The sequence below is a fragment of the Astatotilapia calliptera genome, chromosome 14 (assembly GCF_964374335.1).
Source record: "Astatotilapia calliptera chromosome 14, fAstCal68.1, whole genome shotgun sequence".
Lineage (NCBI taxonomy): Eukaryota > Metazoa > Chordata > Actinopteri > Cichliformes > Cichlidae > Astatotilapia > Astatotilapia calliptera.
In genome coordinates, this window is record NC_137435.1 from 22,576,255 (window position 1) to 22,591,167 (window position 14,913).

The 14,913-nt window shown below is 38.4% G+C and overlaps 1 protein-coding gene and 1 long non-coding RNA gene across 2 annotated transcripts; one reads left to right on the forward strand and one right to left on the reverse strand.

Annotated features, from left to right (window-relative positions):
• Positions 1-1,425: 1,425 nt before the first annotated feature.
• Positions 1,426-14,814, forward strand: naalad2 (N-acetylated alpha-linked acidic dipeptidase 2). Its single transcript, XM_026193072.2, has 20 exons — positions 1,426-1,697; positions 2,258-2,363; positions 2,837-3,023; positions 4,072-4,173; positions 4,265-4,390; positions 4,592-4,672; positions 4,825-4,930; positions 5,663-5,756; positions 5,928-6,023; positions 6,494-6,579; positions 6,798-6,917; positions 6,997-7,079; positions 7,153-7,216; positions 7,305-7,372; positions 7,473-7,564; positions 8,850-8,940; positions 12,333-12,597; positions 12,705-12,786; positions 12,952-13,044; positions 14,420-14,814. The coding sequence occupies exons 1-20, from the start codon at positions 1,616-1,618 to the stop codon at positions 14,607-14,609; spliced, it is 2,214 nt and encodes a 737-aa protein (XP_026048857.1). The 5' UTR covers positions 1,426-1,615; the 3' UTR covers positions 14,610-14,814.
• On the reverse strand, positions 9,969-11,865 carry LOC113036660 (uncharacterized). Its single transcript, XR_013901264.1, has 4 exons — positions 11,787-11,865; positions 11,205-11,251; positions 10,742-10,834; positions 9,969-10,108 (listed from the first exon to the last, which is right to left on the reverse strand). It is a non-coding gene; the product is annotated as an uncharacterized LOC113036660 (long non-coding RNA).
• Positions 14,815-14,913: the final 99 nt, after the last annotated feature.

Here is a 14,913-nt window from a genome sequence, read left to right on the forward strand (position 1 = left end):
CCACAGAGAAATTATTGCTAAAATTATAACTGTATAATCACTGTGAGAGATATTAGATGTTTGATTTGAATTTTTGCTAACAAACTAAGAATTGCTGTTTGGGGAGATGCATGTGAGAGTCCATGTTATTGTGATTATGACCTTTAGATCTCTGCATGGACAAACACCAGCATACATCAGAGAACATTTACACCCATAGGTCCCCAGAGGTCTCTGAGGTCATGTGATCAGGTCCTTGTGTATCATCCAAGGCTGAAAACTAAAGCAGACAGTGCTTTTGCAACAGTTGCTCCAAGACTCTGAAACTCCTTCTGAGCTTGGGGATCTTTGGGTTTGATGAACGCTTTCAAAAACAGATAAAAACTCATTTTTTTTTAGACTTTTTGTTTTTCAGTTTTTCAGCATTTTGTTGTGAAGCCCTTTGTGATGTTTTTCTTGAAATGTGTTATACAAATAAAACTTTCTTACTTACAGTTTATTAATTATACCTGAACAACAAGTTAAATAAAAAAAAAAAATCAACATCTAAATGCCGATAATTAAATTTGATTCCCAGATAAACAGCTTGTTGAGGAGTCACTGTTGTGGTTTGTGAACTCCTCACATTCCTGAGGGCAGAGAGCCTCCTCCCCACTTCACGCTTCAGCCGACTGCATGAAAGAGCTATCCTATACACCACACAGCTGTTCACAGAGCCAGGAGGGGTCAAGCAGAGCAGAGCATGCAAGTCTTTGCTGTGGGAAAACATGCATGACTATCAATAGCAACAGACAGTGGTCTAATAGGAAATCATGAAATTTTAGCTGATATGGATCTTAAAGTAAATAAACTTGTGCTTAATAACCTGCTTCCCTCTGTAGGAGCTCGGCTCACATTTCAGCAATGTGTAGAAAAGGGATTAAAGCTATCATACCTTTGATTGTGTGACAGAAATGGGTTTCACTAACCTGATTTGTTAGATCCCTCCTTTCTAAATAAAAGCCTCTGTAGCTGGTGAAATGTGCATTTTATTTCTTTTATTTGAGATTAATTACATTTTTATTATTAAAAAGGTCAATATCAGACATTTCCAGGTTTGGTACTTTGATGGAGGTTCAGAAAGAGCATGCTGGGCTAAAGTTTGTTCAGCTGGATCAGTGTCTGCTGACTAGAAGTGTTCAGTGCCCTACAAATTTCCCCCATGACCGAAAGTGATTTAGTATCTGCTATTCCATTTTCACTCAGCCAACCTCTGCTTTTTTTCTCCACTAGTGTCATTAACCCCCACCCCCCACTAGGAAAACAGTATCCAGAGTGGCTATCTTGTTTTATACTGAGTAATAACTGAGTCAGCACTGGAACAGCCAAGGTGCACGGCACAGCAATCAGCTCACAGGCAAAGCCAAGCATTAATGACTAGTTTCTTCTTTGCATTCCTGTCCAAGTTTTCACTCACCGCCTCTTTCAGTCAGCCACCACACTCCCTCCCTCTCTGTGTATCACACTCCACCTCACTCTGCCATTCCCCCGCTGTGCACTTCTCAAACAAATTACTCTCTATCGCTATCTCTGCAAGCGTGCCCTGTGGAGTCAGTTGTGTCCGTGTGTGGAAAAGTTGGAGCCGTGCCGTTTTAAAATGAGGAAAGAGAGCAGGTGGATTCGGTGGATCAAGTGGATTGTGATTGTGACAGTTTTGTTCGTGCTGGGCTTCTGCATAGGTAAGCTCGTAAAGTCAACCCTAGCTTTATCTGTATACTGATTGATATTGCCTGCGTGCTTTTCTGTTCCTTTTTAATGAAGTCTCTAATGCTATTGGGGGAACAACAGCATAGCTGTCCTGGTATTAATGAAGAAACCAGAGAGAGTTAATTAAATGACTTAAATAAATACACTGCTTAAGGAGATAAAGCTTTTTTTTGTTTTGTTTTTGTGAATTTGTCTAAAATGATTAATGTGAACTGTTAAAGTACTTAGTGCCCTTCGTGATGGCACAGTTTGAAGAGCTTGAGTGTCACCATACTGACAGATTTCACGTCTTTGTGCTCACAGCAGGTTAACACTCACTCCATAAACCCAACGAACCTTACAATATAACATTGGCAACCTTTTGTCAAGCACCAATACAACCAGTATAGTCCATCTATAGCCTTCTATTTCCTCTTTAAACTAACAATTTTAAACACATAACAGTGTGTGTGGTAACAATTCGCTTCTTAAGAGAAGTGATGCCGTTACAACTCACTCAATGCTTGTTTGTGCTCTATTTGTCTATGTGTAGGCTGGTTTGCAAAGCCTTCAAACACACAAAACCACACGGATTCCAGCCATTACCTGAAGGATTTTTTGGAGGAAATGAAGGCAGATAAGATCAGAGAACATCTCAGGTAAAAAGTGATCACCAGTATACTAAATCTGTTGTGTAAATCTGTTTTGCAGTGGTCTCTGTTGACTTTTTGACCCCCTCTGCTCCAATGTTTGTAGTCACACAGCAGTGCTAGTCATGGCGCTGACATCCCACTGACTCACCCAAATCTAACATGGTGTGCCAGGTGGTTTGTTGAGACCTCTGAGGACTCCAGCAAAGTGTACTGAAATCATGCTGGATACTAAATACTTAGTTTTTTATTGTGAAGTCTAGTTTTGATCCAAAGAACCTGAAGGTGAACTATAGCAACATGAACTGTTTCAGTTGAGTGAAAACATCTGGGCATGTGCATCATGTTGCGTTCAAGTGAAATCATGTATCAGCCTTGAATGCATGTAATAATTTTCTTTACATTTATTTTTTATGTATTCAGTTCAAGGTGCTATTCTTCACATAACAGTGCCACTGTAACCATCAGCATCCTCTCCACAGGAAATTTACACAACTCCCTCACCTGGCAGGCACAGAGCAGAACCTGAAGTATGCGGAGCAGATCATGAAAGAGTGGCAGATGTTTGGAATAGACTCAGTGGAGATGGTGCCATATGATGTCCTCTTGTCCTATCCCAATGAGTCACAACCAAATTACATCTCAATTGTTGATCACCTTGGCAATGAGGTACAGTGTGCTGGAAAAATGTGTACTGAAAGTGCATGTTGATGCAACATTGATTCAAAAAGACAGCATGCAAATTGTTGTGCAACCTTTCTATATGATGCATACCTCCCCAAACCTCTACTTGTGTCTGGTGCAATATTTCTGTTTTTATAGCATTAGGATGGAAGTCATAGTCATTTCATTTCATAGTCTGTAAAACAACCATTTTCATGTCTTGTGTTCAGATAGTGGAACCACTTTGGATTCATTTGTACTTCACACAGTGGGACACATTTAGTGACACTAATCCATTTCACCACCTCAAGAATAAAAAGCCTCTTGTGATTTTCCCATGCATTTGAACGTTCAGACCTCTTACTACTTCTCACTGTATCTGGAGAGGTAACAAAGTTGCTGACTGCATGTAGAAAAGACACACAGTAACATATTACTTCAACCCCCCTCTCCTCTCCTCCCCCACCCTTCTGATAGTCTTCACCACAGAAATGCAAGACTTACTTGTTTGAGTCCAAGGTCCTTTTAAGGTCTCGGTGTGCGATAAACCTCTGTGAGTGTCTGATAATGATACAACACAGAAAAACAGTATTGGTGCACTGTTGTATATCAGCTGGTTTGGATGCATTAAGGAGTTTAAAAGCAATCAGAGCAGCTAAATGTCTGAAGCCTGGAAATTATTTCAGGAAGTCAGATTGAGCTTGTACGACAGAGGTGCTTCACACCATAACAAGCAGGAGTCGTGTGGTCCTGTGCTCTATATACATAAGGACCCAAAAGCGTCCAGTTTATACTGTCATCCTTTATTTTCTGCTGTTGGTGTATTTGCTTATGGTTTACATCAAAGGGAGGCTTCTGCTTCTGTGTTGGTTAACTCTGCTCTTTTTTAGATGCTTTGCAATCTAGTCCAGACAACCATTGTCGTGTGTTTTTACTTTTTGACAAGATCAAAGCTGAGTTCACAGCTGACCAGCTTCTGATGGAAGCGAGGAAAGAGTTTCCTCAGCTGTTCTAATCCAGTTTAGTTCAGCCTCGTCTGTCTTTACTCTCTCAGGTTTTTAACACTTCCTTGGCTGAGCCGGTTCCACAGGGTTATGAAGATATTTCCAACATCGTACCTCCATACAGTGCTTTTTCTGCCAAAGGACAGCCTGAGGTAAACAAACATGTGTACACACGAACAATTATATTATTATAATATTAAAACAGGCACCTGAGGCCTTTGCTTCTCCTTTGTTTCTCTTCAGGGGGACCTGGTGTATGTCAACTATGGTCGCACAGAAGACTTTTCTCAGTTACAAAGGGAGATGGGCATCAATGTGACAGGGAAGATTGTCATTGTCAGATATGGAAAAATATTCAGAGGCAATAAGGTAAGAAAAGTGTTTTCCTGGTAAATTTCAAAATATGCCAAAAATGTTTAAATTTTCATTCATCTTTAAGCGATTAATGCACTCTGTCAGCGTCACATCAGTCATCTGATTATGTGATGACTGGTTGAGAAGAAACATGACACTTTTTCTTCAAAATAACCCACAGCTCCCTCTCTGCCTCTCACCCTGTCTGTCTGCCAGGTGAAGAACGCCGTGTTAGCCGGAGCAAAAGGGATCATTATGTTCTCAGACCCAGCAGATTACTGGGCTGATGGAATCCAGGTGGGAATTTTAAAAAGCCACGATGCAGTGACAATATCTACAAACAACTGCAATTAATTTGTGATTAACCTTTTCTTGAAATCACAGTCTGACCACTGGCACGTCAGGACAAAAATGTAAGAATTAGCATTTTAGAATTTGTTTACTTGCAGCCCTACCCCGACGGCTGGAACCTACCTGGCAGAGGAGTTCAGAGAGGAAATGTTCTCAACCTGAATGGAGCAGGAGACCCGCTCACACCAGGGTACCCTGCTAAAGGTGGGCGCTGCCATGCGCTAGAGTCTGTACTCTCATCATGAGCATGGATGTCATAGTAATTTGGGGCTTTTAATGATTTCTTTGAAGCACCTTTAATGACTTTAAAGAAGAAGAATTAGGTATACAAGTTTTAAGTGATCTTGAATTTTTCTCTAATTCACACAGTTACTCAAACTTTCACGTACAGGGTCAGAAGTATTTAATATATTAACTGTTGCGTAAGTTGGACCCTAACTAGAAACTTTTGGTAGCCATCAACAAGTTTCTGCCATATTTATGACTGGATAATTGACCACTCTCTTATCAGAACTGATCAAGTTCAGTTAAATTTGTTGTTTTTCTTGTATGGGCTATGCTTAAAGGCAGAGTCTGTGCCAAGAAATCAACCAATATCGAGCCAGAATTACACCAGAAAGTTGTTGATGGCCACCAAACGCATCTGGTTGAGGAACAACTTGCTAAGAAACATTTAACCAAATATTAGTGGGGATGTACAGTATATATACTTTTGACCCTATGTGTATAATTTGAGTTTATGATTAGATTAGATTAGATTAGAAAAATCCAAGATATTTTAAAACTTGTGCACATAGTTCTTTTTTGTTAACAGTTCAAAGAAATCATTCAAAGCCCCAAATTACCATAATATTTATGCCCATGAAGACTATAAGTAAACTTCTGACCACTATTCTACATAGAGTTTACCTAACAACATAGTTTCCTCTCCTGCAGAATACACCTACAGATTCAGCCCAGAGGATGGAGTAGGACTTCCCAAAATCCCTGTGCATCCAATTGGCTTCCACGACGCTTTTCGTCTTCTGAAGTATGAATTTTTTTTTTTCCATTTCAAACACTTGGTAATAATGACCAATTTATTAGAGCATTGTTTTCACTTTCACTTCCATCTGGAGTTTAAGGTAACAAATGATACATTTCACTGGAGGCCCCTGGATGACATTGCTAGTGAATTTGTAAATAATTTTTCATGTTACAGTAACATGGGAGGAGAGATTCCACCCAACAATTGGAAGGGAGCTCTGAACGTCTCCTATAGGATTGGTCCAGGCTTTACAGATGAATTTAAGAGCCAGTAAGTTCTTGTCTAAAGCTTAAATCCTTCACATTTTCATACTAAACCCCTTTCCTCTCCCGCTGGCTGTTCTTCCTCTGCCACTTCAGTCCAGTCTCCAGTCTGTTTTTAGTGTTTGTCTCTTCTTTTTGTTGCTCTTGTTCACATTCTGTGACCCAGTGGCATCAAGCCAACTGAAATACAATGGAGGCCTTTGTACCGCCTGTGTGTGAGAGACATAACTAAATGCACACAACAAATCAAATCAGCTGTTCCTAGCAGACCAAAATTTTGAGCTGCAGTTTAAAGTTGTTCTGAGGCCATTCATTATAAAACAAACTTAAATAATAGCATTTTGTGTGTGTTGAAACTTATACCCCAGGCATGATCCCCAGGTTTTTGCACCAGTAATTTCCTGTTAAATTATTTTGGTCTGTTTGTGTCTTAATACCTTTGCATGTATCACTCATTCCTCAATCTGCCTCTCTCAGGAAGGTGCGTATGAACATCCACACTAACAACCAGGTAACCAGAATCTACAACGTCATTGGAAAGATTAGAGGAGCTCAGGAGCCAGGTACCAGAAACCCTTCATTCTGCATCACACAATTAGCATTGACGTGCAGACCGCAGCGTGGATACACAAACAAATTCGATGTCTGCATACAGTACGATATATAGGAATGAAAATACAGCTTGACTTTTGTTTGTCTGTTCAGAGACATTAAAACAGTGACTTAGTGTCTTTTTTATTTAACATCTCTTGCTACATGTGCTGTTGGTGGGTTTGTGTAGACAGGTATGTGATTCTCGGAGGGCACCGCGATGCCTGGGTGTTTGGAGGAATCGATCCCATGTCTGGCGCAGCAGTGGTCCATGAAACTGTCAGGAGTGCTGGCAGGCTGCTAAGTACAGGTATGATTTTCCCAGTGAGTGAATGAAATAATTACTGTATTAATACTCAGGATTCATTGACATCTGTTTGTGTGTGTAGGCTGGAGGCCAAGGAGGACTATAATATTTGCCAGCTGGGATGCAGAGGAGTTTGGACTGCTGGGATCTACAGAATGGGCAGAGGTACCGTATATGCAAATGTACACACACTATATTTAAAACACACAGAATTATCTCACTTCACCCTTCTCGTCAGGATAATGCCAGGCTTCTGCAGGAGAGAGCTGTGGCCTACATCAATGCAGACTCTGCAATAGAGGGTGAGAATGCTTTTCTGTTGAAAAAATGACTTAGTGCCAGGTTGTTTCTGGTTTTATTTGTATGTGTAAATGTCTTTTTAAACTCCAGGTATGTACACTCTGAGGGTTGACTGCACTCCATCACTGCATACTTTGGTGTATGACATCACGAAGCAGGTGGACAGATTTAAACTACCACAGATCTGAGTATATGATGCTTGTCCAAGCATCTTCTTCTGTCGACCCTGAGGTCATCTGTTTTCATGTTTTGGAGCAGATACCCAGTCCAGAAGAAGGAGAAGAGGGAGTATCTCTGTATAAGAGCTGGCATAAGAGGGACAACTGGACAAATGACCGTGATGCACCCAGGTAGAAAGCTACAAAGTTAGACAAAATAGGATAATAAGCATTATTATTAATAAGCAACAGTAAAAAATGTTGCCATTTGGGCACATTGTGTAAGACGCACTAACCGGCCAGAACAGGTATAGCAAATAAATGCATTTAGGCATGTAGACAACCTTCCAAAGCTTAAGTAACTTTGAATGTGGTGCGTTTGTTGGTGTCAGATGGGCTGGTCTGAGTATTTCAGAAACTGCTGATATACTGGGATTTTCCCACACAACCATCTCTAGGGTTTACAGAGGATGGTCCCAAAAAGAGAAAATATGTACTGGGCAGCAGTTCTCTGGGAGAAAGTGCCTTGTTGATTGCAGGGATCAGAGGCGAATGACTGCTTCCAGCTGACAGGAAGGCTACAGTTACTCAGAGCACCATTTTTTACAACCAAGGTATGCACAAGATTCACAATAAATGAATTCTTAATAAAGAAGATGGTCTACGGCAGCAGAAGACCACACCAGATGTGAGTCATGTTAGCTAACAACATGGGGTCACCAAAACTGGACAGTAGAAGATTGGAAGAATGTTTGCTGGTCAGATGAGTCTAAATTTAGCTGTTTGGATGGATGGTAGGGTCAGAAGTTGGTATTAAAAACATGAAATCATGGCTTGATTTGGCCTTATGTGAACATTTCAGGCTGGTGATGATGTAATTATGTGGGGGACATTATTTTTCGACATTATTGTTTCTGATCATGCTAATAAAAAAAGGGATTCTGACGGTTGATTCCAGAAAGATAACACTCCATGTTAGAAAGCAACTTTTTCTGAAGACAGAAGGTCAAACTGAGTACTTTGCAAAGTGTACCTTATAAAATGTCCAACGAGTGCATATGCATTCTACTTAAAAGCCGTATCTATTCAGTCTAGTCTTTTAGTGTTTGTAAGTTAGCTTTAACCTCCTAGGACCACATATGTGGACATCACATTTTTGGTTGTCTAGACCAAAATACTAAATTTTGCAGTACAAGGGCCTGATATCCATTTACGAGGACATTATGCTGCTTCTGTTTTATCAAAATTTAAAACAAATATCCTCATTTGTGGCTCTCATTTTTCTTAGAAACAAAAATCAGGTTAAAAAAATCTGCTGATTCTTTGTTTTTACATACATTGGGTCCCAATATGCCCAAATTAAAAAAAAAAATGCATGCCATGGAAGAGTTTGGGTCTTAGGAGGTTAAGTTAAATTTTGAATATGAGGCGTCTCACTCATTTTTCATTTATATGGCTCAATCCTGGTGTTTCGTAGGATCAGTAAACTTGGGTCAGGCAGTGATTTCGAGGCCTATTTTATCCGTCTGGGAATTGCTTCAGGCAGAGCTCGATACACCAAGAACACGGTGAGACATGCTGCACTCCCACATTTATCCATATAGTTATTTGTTTTTACCACAATTAAGGTACACTCAAAAAAATAACTCTTTAAATGAACATAAAAAAATCATGGAAAGAATTTCCACGTGATTAAATTGCTTTATTTTAGCATTATGCAATTCTGTTACTCCAACTTAATGCACTCAAGTTGGATCAACTTAATTAAAGATTGATGAATCACCGTATTTACTGCATTTTGATCCAATATATTTTAATAGTGTTGATCCAACTTAAAGAGTTTTGTTCCAACTCAATTCAGTAGGTTTTCTCCAACTAATTTACTAAATTTGGTCCCAGCTTAAGTTAATTGAGTTGAACCAACTCATACAAATTAAGTTATTCCAACACAAGTCTTTAATGCTAATAGAAAGCAATTTAATCACGTGGAAATTCTTTCCATGATTATTTTAAGTTAATTTAAAGAGTAATTTTTTGGAGCATTTAACAAAGTCTAGAGTCTGGTTAACATACATTTCACTATTACATCTAAAAGGTAAATAAAAATTTGTCATACACATCCTTTTGTTTTCTCCAATTTATTGAATTTATAGCAAATTTCACATAATGTATAAAGAATACATGAAATGCAAGTACAAGTTACATAACAGAAAAAAAGTAGTGGACAAAGTGGAAAGTTAACCTGTTAAAACAATTTTTTAACAACAATGAATGGCTGAAGCAGGTGATTTTTCGATGACCAATACAACTACTTTGAAGGTCAACAGATGCACTTTCAAAGAAGAAAATATCTGCAATTATTTTAGGTTCATGGTCCAGATACATGGTGTAGCTGTTGTAATGGGAACATTTCTCAACGAGAAAATAGTGTTTTGAGAACCTGTACTTTGTGTGCTGTTGGATAGTTCGTGTGCATCTAATTCCATAAGAATCTTCTGCAGGACCTCAAAGGTGTACCTGAGTTCCAGAGGGTAGCTCAGGTTCAGTGAATAGACCAGACCAAGCAACATTGTCACTGCAAAAACTACATTGCCCAACTCACCCATCACTTCCACCCCCTCTAGAACAATCACAACATCCTGAGGGTCATCGCCAGGCTCCGCACCCTCTGACCGAATGACACAGATTCCAAAGACTGTCTCTGCTATGGCAGTGGCGATGCTTTTTATCAACTTCCTGTGACAATAAAACAAACAAAAAAAAGATAATGATTTCTCACTAATGTCCATTGCAAACAGTTTTAAAAGTAAATATCTGTTTTACATTAATGTAAAATACCTAAAAGCTTTATTCATTCAAGCCTTATAATAATGTAAATGTAATCAAAAATGACTGCCCGATATTTTTCCTGACTCATGAGAAGTTCATTCAATACCTCAACAATGTCCTGTCTTTCAAAATCTTGTGATAGGGGTGACTGTGGCACAGGAGGTAGAGCAAGTTGTCTACTGGTTTAATCCCTGGCTTCTCTAATCTGATACTAAAACTATCAATGGGTAACATACTGAACCCCAAGTTGCTCCTGATACATCCATTGAAGTGTAAATGTTACATAAAAATCTTGTATGAATGTGTGTATGAATGAGGTTATTATAATGATATTATAATAATGATAGTATAAAACACTCAAGAATGGTGTGTGTAGTATCCAGTGAGAAACTTAAAGCTCTTACTTTTCCTATTTTAAAAGGTATTTTTTACAGCCACCGGTAATTTATAGGAAAACCCCATCCCCTGAAACTTTTTGTATGTAGTTCAAGCTTATCTTTGATCATCTCCTTAGTTAAGGATACAGGCAAGTTAACATACCAGGTAATTCTTCACCAGCTTCTCAGGATCTTCATTCAGGTACACGCAAAGACCTTTGGCGATGTATTCTCTTCTGATTTCAACAGCATCAGTCTTTATACACAGAGGGGGAAAAAAACAAATATATACGGAAATCCATCTCAACGACCTAGCAGTGGGATTAAAGAGCTTTTAGTTGAATTACCAGGAATTTGTGAGAAATACAGAGGCTATTGTTTTACGGTCTTAATCTTTTCAAATAGTATTTATGCATTTTAGACAAGTCTGTCATTTTAATATTGTTTTGTAATTTGTGTATTAATTTAATCATGCCATACCCCCAATTCAAGAAAGTTTAGATGATGTGTACATAAAATCAGAATGCAATGTTTTCTTGGTCTCAAAACTATATGTCACCTACAAATGAATATATTACATTTTTAACATGGGAATGTGATAATTTTTAAGAAAAATATTAGCTCACCATGAATTTGATGAACTGGCCTGCCAGCTCTCCAGACCTTTCACCACCTGATAAGATTAAACATTTATTATCTTTACAGGAGGGAACTGCAAGTCTCCAAGTTTATTAAGTAGAAAAATATTAAATTTCAAAAAAATTAAAAAACAGGAAAACATATCTGTTCATGTTTTGTCTTTCCTCCTCAGTGTACTAAAAACACATAAATTGTTAAATAAACCACTGTCCATCAGTTGCAACTTACAAACTTACAAATTTCAACAACCCACACGTAAAATGTAAATTTATCACAACAGTCTCTGTGGTAGAGCCAAACTAGCTTATGTGCAGAGGTTAAGTTATAAACAATATCTATATTTGGAGTAGCTAAGTCTTTCATATTAGGCTATCATGCTAGCATGACATTGTGCTATATTCTTGCACTAACGTGTTAGCTAGCTAGAATGGCATAAACAAACAGATTTTTTTTTTAAAAAACAAAAAAACAAATGTGAATAAATAGAACTGAAAAGAATCGACAAACTAATGATACCTTTGTGCAAAAAGTATTTTCATCAAGATGGATGAAGATAGATTCACTCTTACCTTTCCAAGATGACCGTGAAGCAAACCATGTGCTTTCCTGCCTCTTGTTGTTTAGAATCTCACGTGATCTTGTGATATCGCGAGTCTTTAAGGCAGCTAACCACTCTTGTTAGATTTTATCATGTCATATCAACAAGAATAAATTTAAGAGGCGCTAAGTTGGTAAATTTCTTGTAGATCTTATATGATTTTATTACGTTCACCTTAGAAACATAAATTCATTGTGTTCAAATTACATGTTAGAGTGTTGTAAATGCAATAACCACCAAATTTCACTTTTTTGAGTGTATATGGCTATGTGCTTTTGCTGTATTCATAGTGTAAGCGTTTGTATATCCAGAGTTCTTTATATTTGCATTTTTATTTTCTACTACAATGTAAATCTACTGTGTTTTATTCAAGATCGATGTTATTGAAAGTTTGGCTTTACCAAAGGGTGGAGTATCTTAGTGAGAATAAGAGGTGACTGAAGGGTCTTTATTGTAGAGGTTAAGTAACTGTGAGCAAGCATGGACTCATGGTGAAGTATTTTATGTGTCTATTCAGAAAACAGAGCGCTACAGTAGCTATCCAGTCTATCACAGTGTGTATGAAACCTTCGAGATCGTGGAGAAGTTCTACGACCCCTCGTTTAAGAGGCTTCAGGCGGTAGCCCAGGTGAGAGGTGCACTCATCTTCCTGTTGGCTGACTCCCAGCTGCTCCCTCTGGATGTTAATGAGTATGCAGATTCACTGAGGAAATATGCACAGAGCATAGCACAGCTGGCCCAGAAGAACTTAGTGGAAATGGAGACGTATAAGGTGTCATTTGGTGAGTTATGGTCACTGTTAATACAATAATGTCATGACCCAAAGATTGCAGAAGTGCTGTCACAGTATATGTGGTGCACACTTTTTAATTGTATCTATTTTCTCTAGATTCCCTCTTTTCTGCAGTCGAGAACTTCACTGTTGCAGCCAGGGATTTCCACGAGCGCCTTCAGACTCTCAACAAAGCGGAGTACGAATTGTGTTTAACGTGTTAAAAATTTCAGGCGTCTTAATCAAAAGCTTCACTATACTTTTCTGCATGTTTCTACTGTATACAGTCCTTGAAATGTGTCTTGAGACTTGACATGTAGTGAAATTCAGATGGAGGTGTAATAGTATTTTTTTGTATGTGCAGTCCTCTTCAGCTACGAATCATGAATGATCAGCTTATGTACTTGGAGAGAGCCTTTATAGACCCTCTGGGCTTACCTGGCAGACCTTTCTACAGGTTAGTTTCTCACAAACACACAAAAAACATTTTTCTATTTTTTTGCATTGTTTTACAGCTACACCTCAGTATACTGCCCATTAGTTAGCAGCATGGACTGAGTTAGCATTATTATGAGCAGTAAGATTGATCTAGATTAATTCATTTTTTTTAAATTTCACAAATTTTGCAAAACATGTCTGTAGCATTGTATTATTCTTTGAGAATACCTGGGCAGGTGGAGGCAATGCTCTGGGGAGGAGAGGAATGATGGGGAAGATTTAAGCATGTAGTGAAAGAGGACATGCAGTGAGGTGGTGTGACAGATGAGGATACTAGAGATGGAGGCAGAAGGAGGCAGATGATCTGCTGTTGTCACCCCTAAAGGGAGCAGCCAAAAGAAGATTTCTTAAAACTAATACATCACAAAGCAGTAGTCTATGCAGTAGCAACGTTTTTAAATTGCAGCTTCTCAAGATTGAGCAGCCTTGTTAGTGTTGTCACCACCTTACTGTGGCTGCTTAGAACAGAATGATTTATTTCTTTGGTTTACATTTACAAGGCATAACATGTGAAACTACGAAGCATTAAATTGAGAAAACAGCTATTATGAGAAAAGTGTAACAGTCATTGCATCTCATTGGGCTTTCTGGGATGTCCACTTCACCCTCTATTTCTGTGAATTTAAACATAGTGCAGCTCAGCTCTATGGTTTACCGATCCAGTCTCAAAGTACACTTTGGGATGGGCTCCTATGTCATATGAGTCTCCAATAAAACACTTGTGCTACTGGGTACCTCACAAGACAGATAATCTTTAAAACTGCTTCGTCTGTGGTCCTTGTCACTGAATATATTCTGTATCTATGCTGTACATTAGAAAATTTCACTCTTTTCTAAATGTGATATTTTAAACCCAAGACTAGCCAAGTTTACCTTGGTTTAGTCATCCTATGTGTGCATTTAACAGTAAAAAGAAAATGCTAAATGGCACAAATACTGTGTAGTAGTTTCTAGATTTTTTAGAAGTATTTATAAATTCTGTCATGTGATGTTTTCGTGCAGACAGCTGTCACTCTTTTTATAAACATTCATAATTATATTTTAATAATTACACGATAACTACAGTGTCCTTCAGACTCTTGGCTCCTGAAACAAATTTTAAATATTATTTTGATCCTTTTAAACTGTATGCATGACTACTTCTCAGATTTATACATTTGAAAACACAGCTGACTGTGAGAGGCAGTAGATGTCAAGACTCTTGTCCTCTTTACTTGTTCCCACTCTTGAACTTCTTTTTTTCAAAAATAGCACACATGTATTTCTCTTGAAATACCAGTGAGTGCATTCCCCTAACGATACACTTCCATTTAATTCATCTGTTCTATTTTCAGGCATGTGATTTTTGCTCCCAGCAGCCACAATAAATATGCAGGGGAGTCTTTCCCTGGGATCTATGATGCTTTATTTGACATTCAGAACTCAGCTGACCCAGCAAAGGCCTGGGAGGAAGTCAAGCGTCAGATCAGCATAGCAGCTTTCACTGTCCACGCTGCTGCCATGACCCTCACACCGCCTGCATGAAGACAATATAAAAATGTGTAATTAATTTGACAATTATAAGATCTCCAGTTCAACACACATGGGAATCCATGTTTATCTGGATGTTTTCCAGAACACCTAGACCTGCAGAACAATGTGAAATGCTTCATCAAAGCTTGAGAAATCTTTGTACTTTTTCAGGTTTCTGTTTTATGATGTGGCTCCACAAATAAATCTGTTTTTTTAATGTTTTGTAATAATATTTGTGATTACAAGTCCACTCAACTCTTCACATGTGGGCACAAAGATCACTGATTTTAGTTATGCACGCAGATTTTTTTGACAA

Bases quoted from the DNA above. Each gene is read 5' to 3' on its own strand.
- naalad2 (XM_026193072.2), top strand. From the start codon at position 1,616: ATGAGGAAAGAGAGCAGGTGGATTCGGTGGATCAAGTGGATTGTGATT. The intron at 4,931-5,662 runs GTGGGCGCTGCC...CCTCTCCTGCAG, and splicing joins ACCAGGGTACCCTGCTAAAG to AATACACCTACAGATTCAGC. The intron at 7,217-7,304 runs GTGAGAATGCTT...TTTAAACTCCAG, and splicing joins TGCAGACTCTGCAATAGAGG to GTATGTACACTCTGAGGGTT.